At 40.2% G+C, this 27,588-nt stretch overlaps 2 protein-coding genes across 2 annotated transcripts in view; one reads left to right on the top strand and one right to left on the bottom strand.

Moving 5' to 3' along the window:
* Nucleotides 1-141: 141 nt before the first annotated feature.
* Nucleotides 142-14,817, bottom strand: ears2 (glutamyl-tRNA synthetase 2, mitochondrial). The gene is made up of 10 exons (XM_088341949.1): nucleotides 14,425-14,817; nucleotides 12,282-12,437; nucleotides 12,019-12,207; nucleotides 11,782-11,951; nucleotides 9,282-9,603; nucleotides 7,723-7,831; nucleotides 5,739-5,892; nucleotides 3,492-3,622; nucleotides 3,291-3,426; nucleotides 142-442 (listed from the first exon to the last, which is right to left on the bottom strand). The coding sequence occupies exons 1-10, from the start codon at nucleotides 14,609-14,611 to the stop codon at nucleotides 347-349; spliced, it is 1,650 nt and encodes a 549-aa protein (XP_088198075.1). The 5' UTR covers nucleotides 14,612-14,817; the 3' UTR covers nucleotides 142-346.
* Nucleotides 14,818-19,777: 4,960 nt separating this feature from the next.
* Nucleotides 19,778-27,588, top strand: part of LOC148361209 (uncharacterized) — an 87,192-nt gene continuing 79,381 nt past the window's right edge. The window contains exons 1-2 of the mRNA XM_088341944.1: nucleotides 19,778-19,844; nucleotides 26,070-26,169. Of these exons, the coding sequence (XP_088198070.1) occupies nucleotides 26,118-26,169 (52 nt within the window). The 5' untranslated portion in view covers nucleotides 19,778-19,844; nucleotides 26,070-26,117. The remainder of the gene's footprint in view (nucleotides 19,845-26,069; nucleotides 26,170-27,588) is intronic.

Genomic DNA, 27,588 nt, shown 5'->3' with positions numbered 1-27,588 from the left:
CGATGAAGGTGCTGTATCAGAGTCAGATCAGGTTTCTCCTGTTACTGGTAACCATGGAAATCTGTTTCATGTGGGGGAAACATAAAACGACCTGAAGATTGATGGGTGGCACCACGTTGCACTTGGAGAGGAAACAGTGAAGCCTGTCTGATTTTTATTTTCAGCTTTCATCGCTGCAATTATAATCACATCACTTGTCACATTCTTTCCTGTTTACACCGACACAATACATGAGTTACAGATGTAACTAATTACATCTTTGCTACACCAATCAGCAGTCCATCCTGATTGTGTGTCACATTACTTGTAAGTGTCAGTCAAAAGCTGAGACAATGTCTTATTGTGGCTAGCTGGCGTCGTCGAGCAGAAGAAGCTTCCGGAGGCGATAGACGGTCTCGGCAGGTCCCAAAGCCACCATCATTTCTGCAACGCTTGGTCCTTGCTGTAAAGCCAGGAGGAGGAATGAAACCAAACAATTTACAAAATGCAATTGTATCTGACTTGGTGCTTCAAGTCTTATTTTGCACTTCAGTGAAAATATGCAGTGTAGAATATAAATCAGGGGTGGGCAAACTTTTTGAGTCGCGGAATGCATTGGTTTAAAATATTTGTACAGGGACGAAGGGGAAAATGGCTGATGTGTAGTATTTTGTATACAGACGCTGCCCTACTTATGAACGAGAGGTTTCTGGAAGATCGTTCGTAAGTTGAATTTGTTTGTGAGTTGCTTAAGTGCTATACTTTGGATGGAATGTATGTTTAAGGTTTATATAAGTATTTTCAAGGCTTGTGTATGTAATCTTTATTGTTTTGTACTAAAAAATAAACATTTCATAAAATAATATGCTCTATAAAGAAACAAAGTTGAGTTTAACTTATGCGCTTTCAAGAGGTCCTCCGTGGTAAAAAGTGGCAGAAAATATGCTTTCCAACCATTTTCTCAACCGCATCAAGCTTTCTTATTCCACTTTCATTTCAAATGAAATGGCTCGCCTCTTCTTCACACTTAACATCAACCATTGAACAATAAAAATGTCAAATTTCTTAGCATGCCGGAGATAGTATAGACATAGACCGTAGAATGTTTACACACGAACTAGGAAGTGGAAGGCGGATTTCTTCTTCGGGGTGGCTGCCGGGAAAGAAGCACTACAGTAATGTCCTGTACTCAGAAAAAGGTGCACGCAATACAAAATCTAACTTACAGCAATGTCCAGATATTTTTCGACATCTACAGTTTTACGCAAGTCGAATGGTCCTAAGTAGGGGAGCGTCTGTATACCAATAGTCTAAAATCAAATACCTCGGCAATACACGAGGAAAAGATGACATAAGGCAATCCATTTTCTTGTTTACATTAGCCTGCACATTTTATGTTTCGTCATCTATTTGTTTCTAAAGGGAACATTTGAAACAGTTATTCACAAAAAAAAAACACTTTGATAAGAATTAATAGCAAAGTTAGACCTAAATTTTAAGCACTAAATTTGATCATTTGCATTGAAAAATTCAATGCAATAGGGCTACTTCATAAGTGGTTCGTTGCATGAAATGTAATATCTTGATGAATAAAATTAATTTTAAAAAAGTACAGAAAAGTGTAGACAGCTATTTAAATGTTGGCGATGAGCGCAATGAAAAATCATTTATGGGGTCACAAGAAAGGACATAGGATAAGGAAGACACTATAATAACATTTATAATACTTTAAGTCAAGTTATGTTTATTTTTATAGCCCTTAATCACAAGAAGTCTCAAAGGGCTGTACAAACTGTAAGGGAAATTATAGTTTGATTATAGTTTGTATGTACATTTGTATGATTTTATCCTCAAAAGTACCTTAACGAAGCCAAAGATTATATCCAGGGGCTATTTGTATTCTTGCAGGAATTGTATCCTCTTGGGGCCCGCTAACTATTAATCAAAATGGCCTTTACTTTAGTGCCGGGAAGTCTGGTCACAAGCTTGCCTCCCTTTGTTACTCCCTTGACTTCACATTGACGCATTGTACCTTGTGTGTTACAAAGTTTCCCTCTTCTTATTGCTCATTTATTATGCTTGCACACCATTTAGAGACCAGCATTAGTCGCTTCATTTAAACATGTAATCAGATTTGTATTATGTATTCATGTGACTTTGTTTAAGCCAATCAGATGTGTTGTTTTACGCCTGTGTTTTCAATAAATGAGTCATTGGGTGTGTGTGATTCCTCTCTGAGACAATCTGGGGGTAAGCGCAGGTGAGACGCGCCTCCGATGGAAGAGCTATCAAAAACCTAATCTCTGACTCAGAGTGTGTTCTTTTCTTTATCCTAATACAATATCATGTTTTAACCTTGACACGGACAACTATTAGTGTGTAGTGTGACATCTGTATCATTGATAGTTGATATATTTCAGCGCTCTCACCGCCGCAACCAAAGTTCCGCTGCATGCAATGCCCCGTGATCCCGGGCAGCGACATCTCTCGATCAATCAATCATTACACTACTATATACCGTAAAAAACAACTATGGTAGCTCTAACTGTAGTTTTAAATCCATGCACCTTATATTACAGTGCGCCCTGTATATAGGACATGTATGACAAACGACAAATATTTTGAGATATTGCCTTGTATCCGTTTTTTTTTATCATGTGGAAAATATGGTACATCAATTCACTTTCAAGCCACTGGCAGCACACAGCATGACAACGCGACAAGGACACGTGTTCAAACCGTTTGGTTTCGCATGTTATGTTAGCATTATATATTTACCATTTTTGTTTGGCGGGCCAGGTTTAACGCCCGGGTAAGTGATTGATTTAATGATTTAGGTACATTTCTGCTTTTATTTTTTTATAAAAATGTTAACTTGAATTAGGGAATTTCAGTGTTAGATTTCATATCCATTATAGAAGGGAGCTAAAGCTTCTCTAACCTTCTACAAAGACACCAAGGTGCAATTGTTTTAATTGTGTATTTTCCTTATCAGGTGAGTGCAATCGTATTGCCTTAAACAGCACACATGGGACTTCTTTTGTAAGTCAAATAAAATTGGCATGGGTTCTTCCCTCAAATGTTCTCTGTTTGATAATTGGCAGTCAGCATTTCAGGAGCGGTGCTTAACTTTGGCAACATCTAGTGGACATACTTAAAACTGCAGGTAATTGACGTAATGGGGTTTCATTTTTCTCTTGTGCTTCTCAAAGATTTGTCTAACGGGCAAGATTAAATCAGTTGGCAAACCAAGCTGTAGTTTGCCCACCCCTGAAATAGAAGGATTGTAATGGAAAAAAATAATAAATTACTTGCAGTCCGCTGAGAGTCAGCCGTAAAAGCTTCATCACGTCTCTGTATTTGGTGTCTTTAGTTTGCTTGGCCAGCATAGTTAAATCTTTACTGATTTGATCCACACCTGCCGACTCTCCTCTTTCTTCCACTAATCTACGGACCACAGTAAATCATATCACAAAGCTACAGTTCTCTTAGTCTTAGGTGAGGTTGCATACTTGAGGGCCAGCGAAGCGACGTGCGGGGCTTCAGTGGAGAGTGCTGCCACCTGCTGACTGGAGAAAGAAGGACGCACCCACAGGTACGAGTAAGAGGGACTCACGAGCTCTTGCAGAAAAGATAGGTGACCCTGAAAATGGGAAAAAATATCATACTTTCCGCACAATAAGTTTGACTGGATTATAAGGCACACCCCCCAAAAATATAGTCCTTTCTCATACTTTTTTTTGTACATAAAGAGTGCCGGACCATAAGTCGCATGAAATTGAGACTACAGTAAGAGATAACTTGTGTATAACCGATGGGCTCTTTGTACATTTAGGGCATATAATAGTGCAATGATTGATCAGTCGATAAGGGTTGCTAATTAAAATTGCAAACCATTGTTTGCAACAGGAATCGAACCCGGGTCGCGGTGGTGAGGACAACACATTAGCACTGGACCGCCAGTGGTACAGATGACATATGAAAAGGCATTAGACCTGATCTCATTATCACACCATTTTACTGAAGGTGGCAGAATACGCATTGAACTGTCTGTCCACTTCTTCACCTGTGCATTAAAAATGTTGCTGTTTCGTAAGTGTTGTATTTTGTTGAAAGACTTTCTGTTTTCTGTCTTTTGCAACATTGTTGAAGCACAGGTGAAATCGTGGCGATCAAAATGCAGAAAAAGAAGGAAGCACCATGCAAATCGGTGTTTCTGGCACCATGGGTTAAAATACCGTAAATTCCGGACTATAAGCCGCTACTTTTTTCTCAAACTTTCAACCCTGCGGCTTATTCAGTGATGCGGCCAATTTATGTAATTTTTCTAACGGCTGCCAGCGGCGCTCGAGTACAAAAGGTAAGATTTAGACTGCAACTTCTTATCTTCTGCACAAGTTAAATTAGCGTAGACATATCCTCATCATGCAAATTGCAAAAAAAGAAAGGCACATGACGCAACTTTCGAGCCAAACACAATCGAGCAGTCCGGTATAGAAGAAAACAGAGCTACCGCACGTGAACTTTACTTTGAGAGCGTGATGCTAGGGTGATCTTGAATAAGGGAGCATGGAACGACGTCTATGTGATATTGGCCCTTTCCCATACTGTAGGAAGACGTCTTTGATGACGTCAGTTATAAGAAGGATGATAAAAACGGTTCACCGTGCTTATTACAATTACGGTATGTTTTTTTAACAGAGCTGTTCACTGTGTTGCGAGCGTGTTGCTAGTAGTGTTTTGCTACCCTTCACAGGCACGGTTTGGGATGAAAGTTATAATATTATTATTAAAGCTTTGAAAACTCTCTCGGTGTACCATCTTTCTTGATAAATATGTGTAACCATGTATAATATGTATTTGCAACTGTATATTTTTGTAATTTATTTAAGAAACTTATACCGATATGTTTTGTACGAGCAAATGAGAAAGAAAGGGCGGGGCAAACGCGGGCTGACGGGAAGTGGAGTAAAGGTGAGACGTGTTTGTGGACGCGGCCGACAATTGTGGATTTATATTTTTCCCACCCTTACCTTTGGAAATATACACTTTTTTTCCTTGAATTACTTTCAACGGGCACCCAGACTCTGCAGGTCTGCATTCAATTTTAAGTACCGGTATCATTTTCCATCCATTTTGCCGGCTGTGTTTTTTGGACTTTATCGGGTATGGGTTAATTTCGTGTTTGAATTACCTCTTTTCAATGTGGGCGCACGCGGCTAATATACCGGTGCGGCTTGTGTATGGACAAAATTGGTTCCCCCCCCCCCCCCTAAATGTGGTGGGTGCGGCTTATAATCAAGTGCGCTCTACAGTCCGGAATTTACGGTAGTGTTATAATGACACTTGCTCCAATGCCTTTTCATGTTATGCAAACAACTAGTGGTCTAGTGGTAAAATGGCGCCCTCACCTTACATGGGTTCGTTGCATACAATGTAATGTGATTTCGGCCAGCAATGATTATTGATTGGTCAACCATTGCTCAAATACGGTAGCATACCATAAAACATCGTGTAATAACGCACACCTTAAAATTCTGTATGCATTTCAAATCTTATCCACCATATTCTACAATATATAAGGTGTACAAGGTTATAAGACGCGCTTTAAATTTCTGGTCAACTTGTACTTTTTAATAGTCCGGAAATACGGCTTTTTTTTAACGACTGAAACCCATAAAACACACACATACATTGGACACGTGATCATATTTGTTAAGGTGGCAACTTCCTGGCCTGGGAGACAACCATCAGCTTACCTTCCGCAAATGTAGAACCCGTCTGATGTAATCATCATGTAGGACAACTTCGTCCTGGATCTGGCCCGAGTACGCCTGTCGGATTTGTCCTTGCAGATCCTTTATCAGAAACGTGCACTGACGCTCATCTTCAATATGACGCTGCAGGTGGATTCTGGTAAGGGGTCAGATGCAAGTTTTAATGTTGTAACACACCCTCACTTTGCTATCTCTAATTGACTGCTTATGAGAGTGTGTGGAGTCAGTCTCCCTGAATCAGGATTTGTCAAAACACACCCTGGGGTTCATTTGCAGACCACCCATCATTTTTCAGCGGTCAGCAACATACAGTGGTATGAGAAAGTTTGGGTACTCTTGACCATTTTCAAGATTTTCCTTTACAAATCCTTGGTTGTTTGGATCTGCAATTTCAGTTAAAATATCAAATAGAAGTCAACCCGAGAAATTTGAGATTGAGATTCACAGATATTGTGATATAATTACTGAAACAAAAAAGGCAAGTGCATAAAAGTAGGCACTCTAAGAGAAACTTTACACTAATATTTAGTAGATCCTCCTTTTGAAGAAATTACAGGTTCTAATTTCCTATTGCTTCAAATGAGGGTCTGGATTTTGGTTAAAGGTATTTTTGACCATTCCTCTTTAAAAAACATCTTCACTTCAGTCATATTTGACGGTTCTCAAGAATGGATCTCGGACATCCTCCTTTAAATCACGCCATATAATTTCAATAATATTCAAGTCAAAAGACTGACATTGACCTTCAAGAACGTTGTACTTGTTTCTCTGCATCAACGCTTTAGTAGAATTTAAGCATTGGTTGGAAGAAGAATTTGACGTATCCAGACCCAATGCAACTTCCATATTGTCACTAATTTTTGAACATTGTTTGTAAGCATCAGCCGATCCTAACTGGAGTCCGTGCAGCCCTTCAACTTTAAGATTGCCAGTACCTGCACCGGCCACACAGCCCCAAAGCACGATGAATACACCACAAAATATATGTACCTGCCTAATTTTGCTCAAATAATTATTGCACACTTTCTGTAAATCCTACAAACTTTATTTTGCTTCTCAAGTATAATTTAATTTGTCTGCTATATGATATATTTCACTGAAATTACTGATCCGAACAACCAATAAAATGATCAGGGGTGCCCACACCTCTCTATACAACTGTGTATAGTTCTAAAACTGTTTCATAAATTGATTTTTTTTTTCCAAATATACAAAATGCCAATGAACTATAATTTGAAAGGAAAAAATGGATGAAATTGTCCAAGTTTCTCCCCAAAATCTTTAAAAACAAAATGTTTGGTTTGCTTGATATATTTTAGTTAAAAAAATGTTGCCCATGAATCTCCTTTTCCTATATGTGACCTCTGCCAGAAACGTTAAATAACACAAAATATCAAGAAATCAAAGGGAACAAATAATTGCTGGACAAAGCACTGTAATAAATACAAATGCATCTAAAACCTGTATTAAAAACAAGATTCTTAATACGATTAAAAATAAATACACATAATGATATTATTTTGTAAAAAACGAGAGAAGTCATTTTAAAGCAAAAAGACATACAAGTAAAGTTGGGCTAAGAAAGAGAGAAAAAGAGGTAGAGATAAAGAAAGAAAAAAATAGAGAGAGAAAGTAAGAGGGTGAAGAGAGAAAGGAACAGAGGAAGTAAAACAGTGGGACAGACAGAAAGAAAGAAAGCGAGTGAAACAGAGAAAGAAAGAACCAAAGAGCAGAGTTAGAGAAAGAGAGAGAGAGAAGAAGAGAGAGGAGAGGGTGGGCGGGGAAAAGGGGAGAAAGAGAGAGAGAAACAGGGGGGACAAAAAGAGAAAGAGTGGGAGAAGTATGAGAGAGAGGTAAAGGATAGGGGGAAAGAAAGAGGGGTGGAAAAGAGAGAAAGATAAAGGGAGGACAGAAAAAAAGAGAGACAGCTAGAAAGATACATATGTGGATTTTGTAAAAAAATCACCTATTGAACTCTGGAAGTTTTTCAAGATCGAGCAAAGCAGAGTGTGTTGTGATCTTGGACGGTTCAAACTCAGAGATCAGTTCATCTAAAGTTCGTCCCACGCGACTAGCTAGAAAGCACAATTCAAATTTGTAGTTATCAGACCATACTGTAAACATGACCTGCAACTGTTAGGGCCCGGTCACACAGCCGTTTGAGTCTGTATCAAGGGTAAAATTTTGCGATTTTTTTTTGCCCGTGGTTGCCCGCGATGGAAAATGCGCAAAATTGGCAAACCGCTGTTCATCGGTGGTATGCCCGCAAAACAGACGCCGGCGACTGTTCCGCTTCCTCATCGCGTCATTTCCGCGTGTGGACCACGGGTATATGAGCTGCCGAGCCGGTGTTATGCCGAAAAATGCATCCTTGCCGAGATTTGCATTCCCTCGCTACTACAACCACTTTTACCTCGTTTTATCTCACTTTTATATCACTTTTAGGGAATTTAATGGCGAACATATAACCAAAACCACTTCGTCTTGCATTTGTTGGGAATGTATACAACTTAAACCATGCCGTCCTTGTATTTGTTGTGAATGTAATCGAACGATAATGCACGCCGTATACAAATCACTTTTGAGCAGGTAACATGTTTATTTTGCCTTTTTCTATTCAAATCGCTCGTATTGAAACTGTTATGCACTCTACCATAAAGCTTATTTCTGCATAATAAGCTTTACGGTAGAGTGCATAACAGTTCTCAAAAGTGATTTATATACGGTGTGCATTACCGTTGTATTACATTCCCAACAAATGCAAGACGAAGTGGATTTGGTTATATGTTCGCCATTACATTCCCTAAAAGTGAGATAAAACGAGGTAAAAGTGGTTGTAGCAGCGAGGGGATGCAAATCTCGGCAGGGATGCATTTCTCGGCATAACACCGGGCTGTAGAAATCATAACCGCTCAAGACACAGTCCCGTGAAGATCAAGATTTCAAGCTATGGCACGGAAGAAGCCAATATGTTAGAAATAAAAATGGATTAAGACGAGGTCACTACGGTGACGGGGATCCATGTTCACCCCTTGACGTCTCGAGCACAACTGACGTGTGCTCGGCAAATTGCGTTGTATATACGCGGAGAATGGCGTTTGACCGTCACACGTGTAACATGCTAATTTCACGTAATAACACCGCGATACAGGCGCAGAACATGCTATGACCGTGCTCCACCCACGATTACCCGCTGAAATTTCGCGTCCTACCCACGTGTAACCACGCCCTGGCCGCGGCCATAGCACGTCGTTCCGCGTCATTACCTCGTATGTACCACGTGTGCCGCCCGCGGTTAACACGTGGTCTAAAGTTTTGAGCAGCGCAAAACTTTTTCGCGCGGCCAACCGCGTGTGAATTTCCGACCGCGTGTAAAGCACTGCTGTATCTCGTCTGAATGGCGATCTCAAAGCGTCCAACAGCGTCTGCTTCACAGGCAGAAATTTCTGGCCGTGATTCAGCCTCTATACAGACGCAAACGGCTGTGTGACCGGGCCCTTTTACAAAGAATAATTTACCACTCACTGCTGAATCCCGAGCCGCAGTTGGTGGTGATGTCCAGCAGAGCCTCCGGCAGTATACCGTCTCCCTGGAATTTTTGGATGAAAATGTCCCCCTGCCTTTTGGACAATTTACTGCCGTCCTTGTTAGTCAGCAGCGGCAGGTGTCCGAATGTTGGCGGCTGCCACCCGAGGGCGCGGTACATGAGGAGGTGCTTGCAGGTGGAGATCAGCCACTCGGAGCCACGGAGTACATGACTAATCTTCATGTAGTGGTCATCCACAATGTTAGCAAGGTGATAGGTGGGGAAGCCATCGGATTTCATAATTACAGGATCGCCCTCCACCTAGAAGGAAGGAAGACGGAATGTTGAACACAGGGAAAAAAAGAGGATTCTATTCCTTGCTAGAATTCCCCATTCTAAAACAAGGGTGATCAAACTTTTTGAATCGCGGGCCACTTAGGCTTCAGAAATTCAGATGATGGGCAGGAGCAGGAGCAGAAAAATATTTTATTGATTGGAATTATGTAACTGCCAATACAGAGTCTCAACTCGATATCTCTAGTATGATTTTGCTTTTTTCCCTTCATATGCATTTATAAATCAATACACTACAGACATCTAAGTGTACATGTTGTGTTTGAATCGAATTATCTTCATTGTCATTGATAACAACGTCGTGAACACCGTTTGCAACGATATTAGACGTGTCACTCCAGGATAAGCATGTGAAACAAGATTTAGAAGAGAAAAATAAGATGAAAGGATCTCAGGATAAATAGGCAAAAATATTTACAAGTTTAATAATCGTACATCGTAACAACGATGCAATAAAACACTAAGGAGCAACAAAATCCAAAATAAGTCAATATATAAGATATAAGTGCAGACGCTACCCTACCTATGACCATTCAACTTACAGAAACTGTAGATACAAACATTTTTTTCAGGATGTCGACAAATATCTGGACATTGTTGTAAGTTATATTTTGTATTGTGTGCACCATTTTCCGAGTACATTGAAGTGCTGTTTTCCGCCGCTACCGGCGTGTGGTGCCTGAGGGTTCACCAAGCATCCACCTAGAAGACAAAATCTGGCTTCCTCTTCCCAGCTCGTGTGTACTGTCTATACTATCTCCAGCATGCTAAGAACTTTGACATTTTTATAGTTTAATATTTTGAGCATCCATTCAATATGGTTGGTTTAAAGTGTAAAGAAGAGGCAAGCCATTTCTTAAAAAAAAAAAGGGGGAATAAGAAAGCTTGATGCAGTTGAGAAAATGCTTGTAACCCTTTTTTCCGCCACTCTCTAAAGCAAAGGAGGACCTCTTGAAGCTTATCTTCCAAAAATAAGTTAAACTTCACTTTATTTATCTTTATAGAGCATATTATTTTATAATGTTTAATTTTTAGTACAAAACAATACAGGTTACCCATACAAGCCTTAAACATACTTATACAAACCATAAACATACAAAATATAGCACTGAGGAAACTTACGAACAAATTCAACTTATGAAGGATTGTCCGGAACCTATCTCGTTTGGAAGTAGGGCAGCGTCTGTCAAAGTAACTGGCAAATAGTATTTTATAATACTGTCACACTAACACAGAAAATAAAAAAGTAAAGAAAGCAGTAAGAAATAGAAAACTATCTGGAAAGTCATTAGCTGCTGCACCTGGGGTGGGCCGCCACCCTCCAAATTCCATCTTTTTGTTTATAAATAATCAATTTCATCAAATTGTTATTGAAAACCTCGGAATTAGAATAGAATAGAATTTACTTTAATTGTCATTCTTTGTAACTATGCACACAGAACGAAATGTCGATACAGGTGACCTGTACAGTTGAACTGTAGCGAGCCGAAGTAGCCGCAGCCTAACAGGGCGAATAAATAAATATAATACATCCCCTTATCATCCCCTTATCTAAGTACTAAATTTGATAAATAGCATGTACAGAAATATGTAGCCAACTAAAGAAGGCAAACTGGAAAGTAAAGTTGCAAAAAACGAGAAGTTATTTTTTGATATATTGTTTTAACCATTATAAAAATGATCATGATAGAGTATCTTCACCATTTTCGGATAGCGCGCCGGATTAAAAAGCCTGGAGTATGTGGCGCGTGGCCCATAGTTTCCAGAAACTGTGGCAAATAAGCTGGACCTGAAAATCCAATTCCTCACTGCACTTGCACACAGCTAAAGATTGCATGACCACAAAGAAATATGACAACACCATCGTACATGGAAGTGCTGACATAGAAACATACCAAACAAAATAAAAAAAAATCAAGTCTTTTTCTTCTGGTGGGTAGGTTAGTGGGTAACCACTAGGGTTGTAGGGGGATTTTACCTGTGGTGTGTCCTGGGCAAGTATAGCCTGGTGGCACCAATCCCTCTCCAGGCCAACAAATGTTTCCACCCAGTCTCTTTTTCCACCTCATTACAATAAATATAGCTTGCACCTATGGAATTCACCTTGTGTAGCTGTAAAACAATTTAATTGGATAGATGCTTCACCTGCGCCACTTCATGACGATTCCAACCAAAGATGATATCCTGAAATCCCTCGACTCCCGCCTCAAGACGGAACCTGAAAACATGCGGCACTTTCTGGGCCAGCTTCTCCTGGACTTGCTCAGGGCGAAGGTGTCGACACCGGTTGTCATACCTGGTAAAAGCCAGTAAAGCTAGATGAGTACATGCCAAAGAAACGTCTGTCTGTCCGAGTTGTGATGCTGTAATTGAGCTCTTAACTGGGAGTCTCTCCCATCTTCATTGCAGCTTTCTTTAGCAGTTCCAGCCTTTGGGGTGTGCAGAAACAGTGGTAGGCGTGGCCGCTTTCCACTAGCTGTGAAACAGTCTGTCTGTAAAGATCCAGTCTTTTGGACTGCAGGTACGGACCTAGTGGCCCGCCTCGGCCTGGACTCTCATCTGGAGGTATACCTGAAACAAAATGAAACACTCTTTGCTTAAAAATACTTTTTTTTAACCTGGATTACATCATACTTTTGTCCTACCTGCCCAATCCAGCATCTTCTCTATAGCCTCAGCAGCCCCAGGTACTAGCCTGTTTTGATCAGTGTCTTCCAGTCGCAGAATAAATGAGCCTCCGTACTTCTTAGCAAATATATAATTGTAGAGAGCTGTACGGAGGCCTCCAAGGTGCAAGAAACCTAGAAGAACAACACAAGTGCAGGGATGATATCTCATGGTGTAAAATGCTTTTTTAGTTTTTTAAATTCCATATTAGGAATTGTCTTTATTGTCATTGATAACAATGTAGTGAACTATGTTTACAAGGTTTGATTTGGCACTCCAGAATAAGCACATAATAAACATTTTAAGGAGAAAAATCAGATTAAAAAGAATGTTGGGATAAATGAGCAAAAAATATTTCAGAGGTAAAGCTTAAAGACTGACTAAAGTTGTAAGTACATCATAGTACAATAGCAATGAAAAATAGTGTATTTTAACAAATAGTGCAATAAAAAACAGTGCAATAATATTCATTAGCAACAGAATTCAAAAAATAGGTCAATCAATAATATCCATCTATTATCTGCACTGCTTATCCTCAGTAGGGTCGAGAGGGTGCTGGAGCCCATGCCAGCTATCTCCGAGCAGTGGGCAGGGGATATCCTGAACTGGTTGCCAGCCTGTCGCAGGGCACACAGAGACAGACAACTCACTCGCTTACTCACACCTTGGACCGGCTAATTAACCTGAAAAGCATGTTTTTGGAATGTGGGAGAAAGCTGTAGTGCCGAAAGGAAACAAATGAAACCCACAGGAAGGCTGGTAGCTGGATTTGAACCCATGACCTCAAAACTGTGACGCGGACACGCTAACCACTCATCTGCCATGCTGCCCGATCAATAATATAAGAATACTATTTCTTCTATACACAGTTAGGATATATATTTTTCACCGTATTTTGCACTTGTTTAAGGTGGTGATGCCCTGGGATGAGACTAACTCTGAGTATGTTTTTTTTAAGGTACCTGTAGCGCCTACCAGCGGAGAAGCAGATCAGAGAGTTGGTGGTCAGGGCCAGAGAAATCCTTTATTATCTTGTTGGCTCTGCTGCTGTATCATGAGCCAGCAATGTCCAGACTGGGCATAGAGCAGCCAATGATTTTCTGGGTTGTTTATGATGTCCCTGTATGGTGAGAATGTACCCACTCCCTGTTGTCCAATGGTAAGTGCTACAGGTCCCATTAAACAAGGACAAACGGGCTCGGAGACAGTTTTTTTCCACAGGGCCATCACCACCCTAAACATGCGTGTAAAACACTTAAAATATATATCATGCGACTCATTTTGGAATGGTTTGGCTGCTGCACTACTTTTCCTTGCACTATTGTGCAATGCCCTATTCTTTAATTTCACCATTATTATGACTAGGACCAGTCTCTAAGCACTTATCTTTTTAATATTTTTTTCTTATTTATTCTGACAGTGTTTCAATGTGTTTATCTCTTTAAAGTCGTATTTGCATTTTTATCCAGGAGTTCTATGTCTTATGTTTCACCATGTCAATTTTATTCTATTATTCATATAGTCTCATCTCATCTCATCAGCTGCACCGCTTATCCTCAGTAGGGTCGCGGGGATGCTGGAGCCCATCCCAGCAATCATCGGGCAGTAGGCAGGGGACACCCTGTATTTGCCTTAAAATAATGTACCTTTCGGGACTTAAATCCCCAAACCGAAACCGACCGTTTTAAATAAAGTACCTAGACTTATACTTGGGCACCACGGCGGCGCAGTGGTTAGCGCGTGGGGGCACAGTTCTGAGATCATGAGATCAAACCTCCTGTGTGGAGTTTGCAGGTTCTCCCCGTGCTTGCGTGGGTTTTCTCCGGGCACTCCGGTTTCCTCCCACATTCCAAAAACATGTTACCAAGCATGTGAGGTTAATTGACCGGTCCAAATAGTCCCAAGGTGTGAATGAGCGAGCTAATTGTCTGTCTTTATGTGCCCTGCTATTGGCTGGCCACCAGTTCAGGGTCTCCCCTGCGCACTGCCCGAAGATAGCTGGGATGGGCTCCAGCACTGCCGCGACCCTACTGAGGATAAGCGGTACAGATAATGGATGGATGGAAGGATGGATGTACTTACACTTCTACAGGGCTCGTCGTAGCTCACTAGAGACCTTACCTGTTGGGCTTGGGGCAAACCGGACTCGTATATCTCCTCCAGCTGTGGAGGACCATCTTTTACAGAAGGTGGCGTCCAGGTAACGTTTATTCCGTAGTTTTGTTGCGGCAGCGGGGCAAAGAAAGCCCACAAGAGAGACCATTCGGTTCAGGTAACATTGACTCGTTTTAAACCACGACCATGACATGTTGGTTTGAGTGTGTTCTTTTAGTCACAAACGGGGGGAAAAAACACCGAATTGTGGCTACTTTCAAAAAACTCCATGCAGTCTTGGAACGCTACATGTTCTTAAAGTCTTACATTAAATAAAATGTTACAACAAATAAATTATTAGCGCTATGTTATGCAGAGTGCGGAAATGTTAGTCAGTTGTCGAAACTTGATTGGCGGATTTTCTTCTTCGGTAACATTGCTGTGATAGTCAACGTTTTTGCTGCCACTTAGCGGTCAAAATGTTCAATGAACACAGTGCCGCAATGCACTGATGAATAGACTCTAAATTGTATTCAGATTACTGCACTGTGCTATCTTCTTGTAATCTAATGATGACGTCATTTTAAAATAAATTCACACAAATTGGGGCCAGATCACAGTATTGTTATTTCCTCCTGAGAACGCCTCAGTGGAACTGTTTAAATCTAGTATTGAAACAAACTTATATTCTTTAGCTTATGAATGACCTATGTTTCATGTTGACAATGTCTGTGTAGTGCAATATCCATTGCAGCCTGGTCATCCTGGATTGGTAATTTCATCATGTGCGGTCCTTTCTCAAGGTTTATACATTTTCCTCAAGCTAAGGTTTTGAGTTTTCCCTTGCCCTCATGTAGGTTTTAGATCAGGGGGTGGTGTAATAAAAGTCTGTAGTCTATAATAGTCTGTGGTCTGTGCAGTCCTTTGAGACTTCTTGTGATTAATGGCTATAAAAAATAAAAATGACTGTACTTGGTTAAAAAGCAAAAGAACACCAACCACAGAGGCTGAAAGTGATCAAACCGCGCCCCCCCCCCCCTTATTTTTTTTCACCCAGCCTTTGGGTACCCGTAAATGCAAGATGGTCGACAATAATATCAGCTCCTGTAGGTGGGACTCATGTTATATCAAATAAATACAAATGTAACAGCCTTCTAGCATTTTAAAAATGCATATTTACATGATAATTCGGGTATTTTTGCTTATTATTTTAAATCGATATTGTTTTTTAAATGAAGTCAGTTTTCTTTTACCACTATAAGGTTATAAGTAATACACAATGACCCTTTAAAAACACATCCAGAAAAAAAATATTTTCCCCAAAAAAGATAAATCCAATGAAAACAAAGTAATATCTTTTAGCAAAGCAATAATTGTGATTTTTATTTCTTGCGAGACACTGCATTCTGTTGCAGGGCAAGTAATAACAAATGAAATATTTCTTACTTTCAAATAAAGTCGGAATACATATGATATTAAAGCTATGGCTTATTCTCTAAAACGTGCTATATTTTGAAGGCGGAAAATTTCTTCTTCCTCTGTGTGTTCATTTAACATTTGGATTCCGAAACATGGTGGCTAAAACAAACGCTAGAGAGAAGCAATTCCGTTGAGGTTTTTATTATAATAAAAACAAAGCTCAATATTTTGAAGGTGTGAGTACAGAACAAAGCTGTCATGCTTCCACAACTGCAGTTTCAAAACGTCTGACAATCATTCATATACAAGAGGAGCCGAAAATGGCAGGCTACAACAAAAATGAAACTTAAGTCAGTGGAAAAAACCCAAATCCCAAATTCACACCATTCTTTTGCCCGGACTGAATCCTGCATGTGGTTTGATAATACTTAAAGCTAGACCCATCCACTAGTAAATCAGATCACCACTTAGAACAACGTAGAGACTGTATAACCACCACATTAATGAATACATTGAGACATCAAGTGAATAAACATGAAGTAAACAATTATATAACTAATACACGGAGAATCATAGAGTGCATTATTAGCACTACATGAATGAAGGAGATAAGAATGACTGAAATACGAAGAAGATTAAAGCTCAAAACTCTCATAAACGTGCCTCTCTATGCACTGACACATTTCAATATGACAATTTTCAATAACAAAAATAAAAAGGCTGGAGTAGAGTTGGTAACGTTCTACCTGTTAAGATACTGTTTTTTAGTGATTAAAATAAATCAGATTTATGAGATGATATATCACAAGATTATCCCTAAATGATTAGACCCCTGTTCTACAGTGCCTCTTAATTTACTGATGAGATTCATTTGGAAAAAGAGGAGTAAAACATTCAAATTAGAATTGCCTTTATCGTCATTGACAACAACGGAATGAATGTTTTCAACGAGACTGACATGGCACTCTAAGGCAAACATGTAATAAGAGACTTACTGTAAATAATGCCAAGTCATTTTAATAAGACAAAGTGATCACATCCGAGAAAAAGTAATTGTATAGTTATACAATTAGTTTGTATATCTAAACCTCAACCATTGGAATCTGTTGTCTGATCTTTGTTTGAAGCCTCATATAATAGACCAGTTTGACCAGTTTTGTTGGCAAGCTGTCGGCATGTATGTGTGGACGTTTATGCTTGGTCACAACGTGGAGCATTTTCCCCTCACAATTGTTATTAATAATTTACTACTACTCCCTATTTGTCTTAACTTTGGCAGAATATAGAGCCGGAGAATTTTTTGATTTAATGCAACAGAATTTTGTGTTACTTCCAGGGTGCTTCTCAAACCCCATCGGGTTGGATGGCAAGTATCTTTTTAGATTTCTCAAAGACCGATATAAGTCTGTGCTTCGGGTGGGTCACAAAAGGCCATGTTGCTTTCAAGCCACACCTTCAATGTCTCAGCTGTGTGCGTAGGATTGTTGTTTTGTTGCCTCGTAAACCTTTGCCCTGACCTGAGGTCCTGAGAACTCCAGAGCAGAGTTTCATCCAGGATGCCCCCAGCCCCAGCTTCCAATTTCCTCTGAACTTCTCTTCCCGTTCCATCTCATAAATGAATCCTGGTTTTCTCCAAACACGTCATAGAGTTCATTTTTTTAGTTAATTAGACTTTAAAACATCCCTGAAGATTGTCACTAATTGGTTGTGGTGACTGTGTTTATCATAACCCTAAAAGCAGCAAACATTTTTTTTTCCCTGTACCATTTCCCAAATTTGTAACTCGATGCTATGTTTTTGAACTGTCATGATTGCCGATGTGAATCACCTGTGCCCGCTCATTTGGCGCCAACTTCCACAGGTTCTGATTGGCTATTTCAACCCAGTCCTGTCAGTCCCCTGTTGTCAGTCCGTCTGCGAATATCCGTGTAAACTACGCAATCCTATTTCGACCCTGACTCATGCCTGTCACGTTTTTTTTTGCTCCTGTTTGTCTCCAGCTACAACCTGTATTAATCCCGACCACGTCTGCTCTACCGTCCCGACTCATGACCCGTTTTTGATCTCGACCACTTCTGCTCTCCCTGTCCCGGCTACCGACCAGTTTTCCGCCCCTGACACCGCCATCGCTCGCTGCGGAAGATGCACTTCCGTGTTCGGATCACAAGCCAAGCATGAGAGCGAACACCGGATCGTGGGCGCACCCCTTCCTGGTTCCTTCAATAAAACTTGTGGTGAACATTACACAAGTGGGTCCTGTTTCTGTTCTGTTCCTGACATGAACATTTACAAAAGTGTGCTGAGCCGTGACGTGCAGTCATGTTTGTGTCCGGTGAGGAACAGTCAGATTTACAAATAAATTGACCTAATTTATTTTCATCATTTGATTGTCAGAGCAAACAAGCAATTATTAAAAATGTAGTACAGAAAAATAACGGTTTTATTGCCCTACCTGAACTTAAAGATTTAGTCTATGCGCTGCTCCTTTTAAACAAAGCATCAATAAATAAATACTCTATGAAAAAAAAAGTCTATGCAACGATAAAAAATACTTGATAACTTGCTGTCAGCTTGCTAATACAATCATCAATTCTATTGTTTGGGATTGGGGTGTGTGATGAAACCGAATCCTTGGTCTCACTGTCGCCCTCTGTCCTGAGGCAAGAGATTTGCGTGCCTCACTCTGTGTTTACAGACGCACATTAATAAGCTACACATAGTACTAATTTTAACAATAATATTCATCATTAAATGTGAATACTCAGTGATTTTGAAAATAAAAATACCCAGTTGCGAAGGTCGGGCAGCACGGTGATGCAGTGGTTAGCGCGTGTGCAGGCACAGTTCTAAGGTCTTGGGAACCTCCTGTGTGGGTTCAAATCCAGCTACCGGACTTCCTGTGCGGAGTTTCTATGTTCTCCCCGTGCTTGCGTGGGTATCCTCCGGGCACTCCGGTTTCCTCCCACATTCCAAAGACATGCATCTCAGGTGGATTGGCCGGTCCAAATTGCCCCTAGGTGTGAATGAGCGAGCGAGTTGTCTGTCCCTGTGTGCCCTGCGATTGGCTGGCAACCAGTTCAGGGTTTCCCCTGCCCACTGCCCGATGATTGCTGGGATGGGCTCCAGCACCCCCGCGACCCTACTGAGGATAAGTGGTGCAGCTAATGAGATGAGATGAGATGAATTGCGAAGGTCAGTAAGAAAGCACCTTAAAACTGAATAATTATAAGAATTTATTTGAATTTTATATTTACATAATGACGGGTGGCTGTGCCTCATCTGCCTCCCCGTTACTGTTGCTGAGGTTTGAAAAGCTTCATCATCTGTTGGACTTGTATCACCAGGGAGGTGCCTTTCCAAATCATGTCCCGTCAATCAAATTCAACTCAAAGATAACTGAGCTGCACTGAATTCTCAAAGATGATGTGTGGAAGTATGAGGCACCTGAGCTCTCTTTTGAGCTTTTTATAAATCGTGGCTTTCCAAACATAGACAAGATCTGTGCAGCAAATACAGTTAAAGCAGTTGAACTTGAAGTGATAGCATTGTTCCTCAAGGCCCCTAGGAAACAAAATTTTTTGAGTCCCGGGCTGCAGTTTTAACACACTAATTTAACTACCTTCAACACTGTTTGGTATTGTTTACCGAAAGGGCTCATATGCTGTAATACAGGAGTGTCAAACTAATTTTAACTCGGGGGCCACACGATAGAACAAACATTATCCCGGGGGCCGGACTAGTAGATTAGAGAGAAAGAAAAAAAAAAGAGAAAGAAAGAAGAGAAAGAGAGAGAGAGAAATAAATATTTTAGTTTGACATCGAATTTGTTACTGTAGTATATGTAGATGATTTCCCTCCACTTTATTTTCAGGAAGCGTCAACACAAATTATACAACGCTCGAAATCCCAGCCACTCCCACTCAGCCCTCCCTGCAAGGTAGAAGTAACACCTCCCTTTAGGAACTAGCTTGTTCACCTGATTTTTCAGGTGTATATGCACACACGAGCTGAAGGAGCATCGTGATTAGGTAAGCTTTGATTTTAACCAAGAATATTGTTCTGTTTCCTCTACTGTTTGGAAAAAAATGGAAACATAGCTTGTTACTCTTGAAATTAAATGTTTACAGATGATTATCTGCACATGTCTCAAGAATTGTTACAATACTAATGAAAAATTAATCAAGGTGGACCTGAAAATAATATTTTTAATATATATTTTCTATATTTTAATGATGTTTTGCCTCATGACATTTTTACATGTTTCATCCTTCTAATGCAATATCTATTAATTATGAATCCAACATTTTTTTGTGTTTATTTATAATGCATCTAAAAATGAGCTAGTTAATTTTGTTCTCTAGTCTACAAGCTATTTATGGTCATTTTTTTCTAAATCTGCTATTTTCTAAAATTATTTAAGTTGAATAATTAAATGTGTCTGCGGTCAAGCGGTCATCCATCCATCCATCCATTATCTGCATCGCTTATCCTCAGTAGGGTCGCGGGGTTGCTGGAGCCCATGCCAGCTATCTTCAGGCAGTGGGCAGGGGACACCCTGAACCTGTTGCCAGCCAGTCGCAGGGCACATAGACCAGACAATTCGCTCGCTCATTCACACTTAGGGACAATTTGGACCGGCCAATTCATTTTTGGAATTTTGGAATGTGGTAGGAAACCGGAGTGCCCGGAGGAAACCCACGCAAGCACGGGGAGAACATGCAAACTCCGCACAGGAAAGTTGGTAGCTGGATTTGAACCCATGACCTCAGAACTGTGCCGCACACGCTCTAACCACTGCACCGCCGTGCTGCCTCAAGTGGTTATTTTATTTTGAATTAGGACATAGCTTGTATAATAATAATAATAATAATAATTTCCTTTGTATTGTCATTCTTTGTAACAATGTACACAGAACGAAATGTCGATACACCTGACCCGTTGTAGCGAGTCGATGCAGCCGCAGCCAGAGGGCGCCGCCATTATACCAATTAGGTATGTCTCGGTCGAGGCGCGAACCAGCGACCTCCCAGTCTCAAAGCGGGCACACTACCATCTAGGCAATAATTGATATGATAAATGGTAATGTAATAGAATAGAATAGAATAGAACATACCTTTACTATCATTGTTAAAAAATGGGTTGAACATATTGTGACAACAAAATTGGACGTGGCACTCCAGTTACGTATTGAACTGTAAAAATAAAAGACTCAAAAAGATCAAAAGAATTTGGATGTTTTTATTTGGTTTGCAAAACTAATCCAGTGTTTCAGTCCTCCGACTAATTTTCATTGTGTCGTCATAAGTATAAAAATTATGTTTGGACCTTAATGTATTACATACAATCAACAGCTTTTTGAAATATTAAAAACATGCATATTAACTGTTTACACATAGAAAAGGAACCACATTTTATACTATTGATCCCCTTTTAGGGAATTTTAAATAACTTTGTAGAAAGCTAGCTTTACTGTTTAGTCGGAAAAAAACTTAGATTTCGATGTACTTGGAAAATTACAGGAAACATTTAAAAAATATTTTTTTGTCAAGAACCGGAACAAGATCGGGACCCAAATGCGTAACGTTCTCACTCAAGCCTTTTATTTTACGGGAAATGGGGAGTCATGCACGTTAGGCAGCGGTCTAGCGTGGAAAGACAGGAAACCAGAGACCGACGAGATCGATTCCAATTGCCCGAGCAGATATCGGACAGATGGGGTCGATACCGGATAGGACGGGACAGACAGGATTGATAATAAAACAGGATATCGAAATAAAACAGGAAAAACTAGACGGGAATGAAAAGTGGAGAGAATAACAAACAGGACAAAAATAGACGGGAACGAAACTGGAAACCGATATTAAATAGGACAAAAATAAAGGGGAACAATACCGGACAGGAAATGCCAACAGGAAACAGGACCGAGTCAAAACCCTTGTTTTGCGGGGCAGAGGTTTGTTGACGGACTGACCAAGGAAAAATGCGAGCACTGAGCTTAGAATAGACTACGGTATACAGACGCTGCCCTACTTATGTACGAGATTCCGGACGATCGTTCGTAAGTTGAGTTTGTTCGTAAGTTGCTTCAGTGCTCTATTTTGTATTTTTAAGGTTTATATAAGTTTGTTTAAGGCTTGCATAAGTAACCTGTATTGTTTTGTTCTAAAAAATAAACATTCCATAAAATAATATGCTCTATAAAGATAAACAAAGTTAAGTTTAACTTACTTTTGGAAGATGAGCTTTACAAGGTAGGCGACTTCCTCCAACGTAGTTTTCTCAACCGTATCGGGCTTTCTTTTACAACTTTCATTTCAAATGAAACGGCTCACCTCTTCTTTACACTTTACACCAACCATATTGAATGGATGCACAAGATATTAAACAATAAAAATGTCAAAGTTCTGGAGATACAGTATAGAATGTTTACACACGAACTAGGAAGAGGAAGTGGATTTCTTCTTCGGGGTGGATGCTGGGTGACCTCTCACAGCGCCACACGCTGGTAGAGGCGGAAAGACGCACTACAGTAATGTCCTGTACTCGGAAAAAGGTACACAATACAAAATCTAACTAGTAACAATGTCCGGATATTTTTCGACTTCCCGAAAAAAATGTTCGTATCTACCGTTTTTCGTAAGTTGAATGGACGTAAGTAGGGGAGCGTCTGTATAATAAATCTGTGTACATTCACAATGCCAGTAATATGTCAGAACACTATATTTAAAAACATTTTGCATTACCCATTTGTAAGGGAAAATTCCTTAAGAAAGATTCATAAGGAGGAAATAAATGCATGCATGAGCCCTTCAAATATTTTCCAAGCACTTCACTTAAGGTACGGCTTGACAAACAGCACATTTGTCCCCATTGTTTACCTAATCTTGTTGGAATAAGCTTGAATAAACACACAGAGAAACTATTACCTTGAAAGACTCTTCACTTAAAATATAAAAACCTGTGTAGCAATTATGGGAAGAGAATTCAAGGTTGAGTGTTATGATGCCTTAAAACGCATTAGGTCATCAGTCATTTGCTAGAGTATGTAACGATTATTAAGAAAGATGCCCCAAACCAGCTGTGTCAAACATGCGGCCCACGGGCTGGATAAGGCCCCTAAGGGATTTAATTCGGCCCGCAAGACAACGTTCAAGGAAGCGCAAGAGAAAAATAAGCTGCAGGTTGAAATATGTCCATTTGATGTTGCCAAAGCCAGGTGCCTCTCATAAAGATGCTGTAGTTGTATTTCTCTCTCTCTCGCTCTCTCTCTTCCTCCCTTTTTTTCTCACTCTCTATCTCTCTCTCGTTCACTCTCTCTGTCTCTCTTTTTCTCTTTCTTTGTTTCTCTGTGTCTCTTTCTCTGTGTCTTTTGCTCTCTTATTCTTTTTTCTTTCTCTTTCTACCCTTTTCTCTTTTACTCTTTTCCATCCTTCTCTCTTTCTCTCTCACCATTTCTCTTTCAATCTCTTTTGTTTCTATCTCTTTTTCCCTTTCTCTCTTTCCTTGTTCCACACTCTCTCTTTTTGTCTACCTCTCTTTCTCTTAATTCATTCTCTCTTTTTTTCTTACTCCTCAATCTACTAGTCCAGCCCCGAGATAATTTTTTTTCTATTGTATGGCCCCCGGGTTAAAAGGAGTTTGACAACCCTGCCTCAAACGGATATCCTCGGTAGATGTCATAACAAAGAAGAACGGGGAAAAGGACTATTACAGGAAATACTGATGATAAAGTGTAAGGCTATTGTTTCAATTATTTTCTACCTTCGATCTTCTACAAAGAACTACTGGTTAATTGCACTTTCATTTCTTTCTTTTGTTTCTTCCATGTTTATCCTTTCTTTTTTCATTTTTTGACTTTCTTTCTCTTTTTTCTTCTCTCTTTTCTTTCGTTTTTTTCTTGTACTCTTTCTTTTTCCCCTTTTTCCTTTCTCTCTTTGTTTCTTCATATTTTTCTTCCCCCCTTTTTCCTCTTCTTTTCTTTCCATTTTTTCTTTGACTTTTTTCTTTCTTTATTCGTGTAAAGGTTGGCAAAAAAGTGAGGGAAAATAATATTGTGTTTTTGTCACTTTTTGTCAGGACAAGATATTTAATCTTTTTATATTAATGCTTCGATGTGTTTGATTATTTGCAGTTCAGAAAACAACAAACTTATCCATAACAAATTAATATCAATAGGTTTTGGCTCTTCTGTCAGGACCTGAACAGAAACAGGACCCAATCGCGTAACTTTTAGTTTTATTGAAGGAAAGAGGAAGGGCTGCGCCCATGATCCGGTGTTCGCTGGACGCGGGAAGCAAGTCGATCTCGTACTCGGATTGTGATCCGAACACAGAAGTGGATTTTCCGTCGCGAGCGATGACGGTGTCAGGGACAAAAAAACTGGTCGGTAGTCGGGACTGGGAGAGCAAGGCGTGGTCGGGGTCGGAAACGAGTCGTAAGCCAGGACGGGAGATTAGATGTAGTCGTTCCAAAAACAGGTTGTAGCCGGAGACAAACGGAGGCAAAAACGGGACAGGTGGGAGTCAGGGTCGAAAAGGGCTTGGCTTGTAAACACAGAGGTTTGCAGACGGACTGACAACAGGGGATTGACAGGACTGGGTTTAAGTCGGGACAGGGAGCCAATCATAACCCGTGGCGGTTGGCGCCAAATGAGCGGGCTCAGGTGAATCACATCAGTAATCATGACACATTTAGCCACTGTAATTTGTATTCTTCCTTGTGCTTTTTAGCACTCGTTTTTTTGGTTGCACAACACTATACACATATAGTGGTCAAATATTACACGCTGTAACTTTATCTAATTGAGCAACATAATCTACTTTTAGACGAAGAAATATTGCTTATTTCGAGTATAATTGATATTATTTTGTGAAAGGTTAAAATGGCATGGAGTAGTCATTTGAAAGCAGTAAAGCTCCACCTTAACCTTTCTGCAATTGGGTTAAGATTTGTTTTCAGTGTATTTTTGCAGTGTGATCTTTAACTTAGACAGCACTGTCTTCTTCTGTTAGCTCAATGTTTTTACAGTGGTTAATTCCCCCCGCTCCCATTATTGTTCCGTTTGCTTCAAAATAGAGCATCATAAGCTTTTTGTGTTTACTGTGCAGATGGCAACAGGGTTGAATTTCAGCATTCTTTTCACTGGTGCAGACAATGTGCCACAATGGTGAAGGTCAGGGCTGATTCTGAAACGTATCTGATGGCCGCTCCCTGATTTCTATCATTTGATCCCATCGCAGCATTGTGTACTTTATGTACCTGAAAACAAGCACGAGATTTTCAGGTTTTTTTCATGAGGAATTGAAGTGCCGCGTTATGTTCAGAGTTAAGAGAATCTCTTTGAAAATGTAATCCGTTACAGTTAATAGTTACCTGTTGAAAAATGTAGTCCTTAACGTAATCCAAATACCATAATTTTGCAGTAATATACCTTGATTACTATGGCTTACTTTCAAATTATTAATAACAAAATTGTCATGAACCAGAGCAGGATCAGGACCCAAACGTGTGACGTTACTCACACAAGCCTTTTATTTTACAGGAAATGGGGAGTCATGCACGTTAGGCAGCAGTCTGGCGTGAAATGATAGTAAGCCGACGAGATCGATACTAATTGCCCGACTTGATATCGGACAGATGGGGTCGATACCGGACAGGACGGGACAGACAGGATAGATAATTAAACAAGATATCGAAAATAAACAGGACAAACTAGACGGGAACGAAAACTGGAGAAAATAATTAACGGGACAAAAATAGACGGAAACAAAACTGGAAAACAAAATTAAACAGGACAAAATAAACGGGAACAATACCAGACAGGAAATACCAACAGGAACAGGACCGAGTCGAAACCACGCCTTGCGGGGCAGAAGTTCAATGACAGACTGACAAAGGAAAAATAAGAGCACTGAGCTTAAATAGACAGAAAGCCAATCTGTCAATGAGCCGCAGCTGGTGCCACACGGGCCAATTGGGCACCATGGCAACCGTGAGAAAAATATGCTGATCAAATACAAATTAAACAATGTATAATTACAATTACAAAATTTAGTTTAAGATGAGCTATGTAACTTTGAAAAATAATTGGAGGATACCAAGGTCAGGTTGTAGCCTGCAGTCCTACAGAAAAGAAGAGTTCTGATGGTGTAATTGTAAGGTGGCTGAGGTACACTTTCTGTTGACAGTCTGGCATGATGTCCCTGTGTTGTCGAGTGTTTCACATACAATGTTTCTGCCTGTTCCCTCCCCAGCGACAAGAGCCACAAAACCACACTCGTCCTCATGAGACCTGCCGCATCATGAGATCGAGCTACATTTTCCTGCTGCTTTACCTCCAGTGCGGTGGCTCCGGTAAGTGAGCCGCGGCATCGATGTGATTGTCGGGATTTCTCAAGTCTAAACAAAGACTGAACAATTATTCAAATTCAGTAGTGGGCCATATGCTTACACCCAGGGTTGGGTAGGATTACTTTAACTGGATTACTTTCATTTACTTTTGGATTACTCCAATACCAAATATGATAATAAAAAACAAAATAAACTAAATGTGAATACAATGATGACTCACAACACGTGGTAAGCTTTCTCTCCTGGCTTTGATTTCTTTGATCTCCGGCAAAACTAACATAAAATGCGACAGAAACAAAATGAAAATAAATCCAAACAGCTTGCCAACATCATTTTTGCTGTTCCATGCTTTCCGTTACTCCCCAAGCCTGCACAAATGTAGACATTTTATTCATATCTAGTTTCTTTGGTCTTTTATTAGCATATTTGGTATTGGAGTCATCCAAAAGTAATTGAAAGTAATCCAGTTAAAGTAACCCTACCCAACCTTGCTTACACCTAGGCTTTCAGGAGAGCTACGGCTGCATCAATCCAACTCCATATTGATTTTATGGCTATAAATCCTCTACTGCAGCTACAGCTGTGACCCATACCGGTACTCTATAAAAAACAATCAATAATAACCTCATAAAATTTCAGTTTTATTTAGGAACATAGCCACACTTGACTCACAAAAAATCCTTTTTATTTGTGCACAAAGCCATCCTCCTTCTTTTCCTATGTTGTACTGATTATCTGTGCGTTTCAGTTCCATCAACAAGCTCTTTTCTCTCGCCATCGAATCTAATGCTGAATGTTGCAGTGTTCCTCAGATCCTGTCAGCCAGGGGTACCGTTGTAGTTTGTGGACTAAAAGTGGTGGTCAAACCCTTTCTCCAGTTGACAGGCTTGCTAGCATTGGAGTTGTCCAACCTTTTTTAATGATGTCCAGCTTTTGTCGAAAAGTCCATCTTAAAAATGGCTGTGAATCTTCTCCTTCAGCTATTGCGAGTTGACAAATGCTATAAAATCAATGCAGGAGGATTTGTTTGTTCAGCTTGCTACAGTTACAGTTTGCTAGTACACTCAATACTTCCCAGAGTGGGCGGTACCGCCCCCCCTGGGTGCGGTGGAAAGATCTAGGGGGGGCAGTGAGGAAGAAGGGGGCGGTAGGGGGGCAGCAGTCTGAAGTCGAAGTCAGAAGTTTGAACGTTTGTTTGACGATTTGTTAACAAGATGTTAGGGCTGCACGATTAACCAAAATCAAATTGACATCGCGATGTGACGTAGAGCGGTTGTGAAACCGCATAGCACTGCGTTTTTTTCAAGGTTTTGTAGTGAGTGATATAGTTTGGCCAACCACAATTCTTACTGTTTGAGTTTTAAAAGCGCTGACCAATCAGAGGCAAGTTATAATAATGGCACAGGCCAATAAACGCGATTC

Source organism: Urocampus carinirostris, chromosome 8 (assembly GCF_059441175.1).
Source record: "Urocampus carinirostris isolate Australia breed hairy pipefish chromosome 8, RoL_Ucar_1.0, whole genome shotgun sequence".
Classification (NCBI taxonomy): Eukaryota; Metazoa; Chordata; class Actinopteri; order Syngnathiformes; family Syngnathidae; genus Urocampus; species Urocampus carinirostris.
The sequence above is the reverse complement of the archived record's forward strand: the minus strand, read 5'-3'. Positions and strand labels throughout refer to the sequence as shown.

Excerpts from the sequence above, each read along its gene's own strand:
- ears2 (XM_088341949.1), bottom strand. The coding sequence starts at position 14,611 with ATGTCATGGTCGTGGTTTAAAACGAGTCAATGTTACCTGAACCGAATG. Across the intron at positions 12,438-14,424 it reads GTTTGCCCCAAGCCCAACAG|GTTTCTTGCACCTTGGAGGC; the intron begins GTAAGGTCTCTA and ends TTGTTCTTCTAG. Across the intron at positions 9,604-11,781 it reads ATCGTCATGAAGTGGCGCAG|GTGGAGGGCGATCCTGTAAT; the intron begins GTGAAGCATCTA and ends CCTTCCTTCTAG.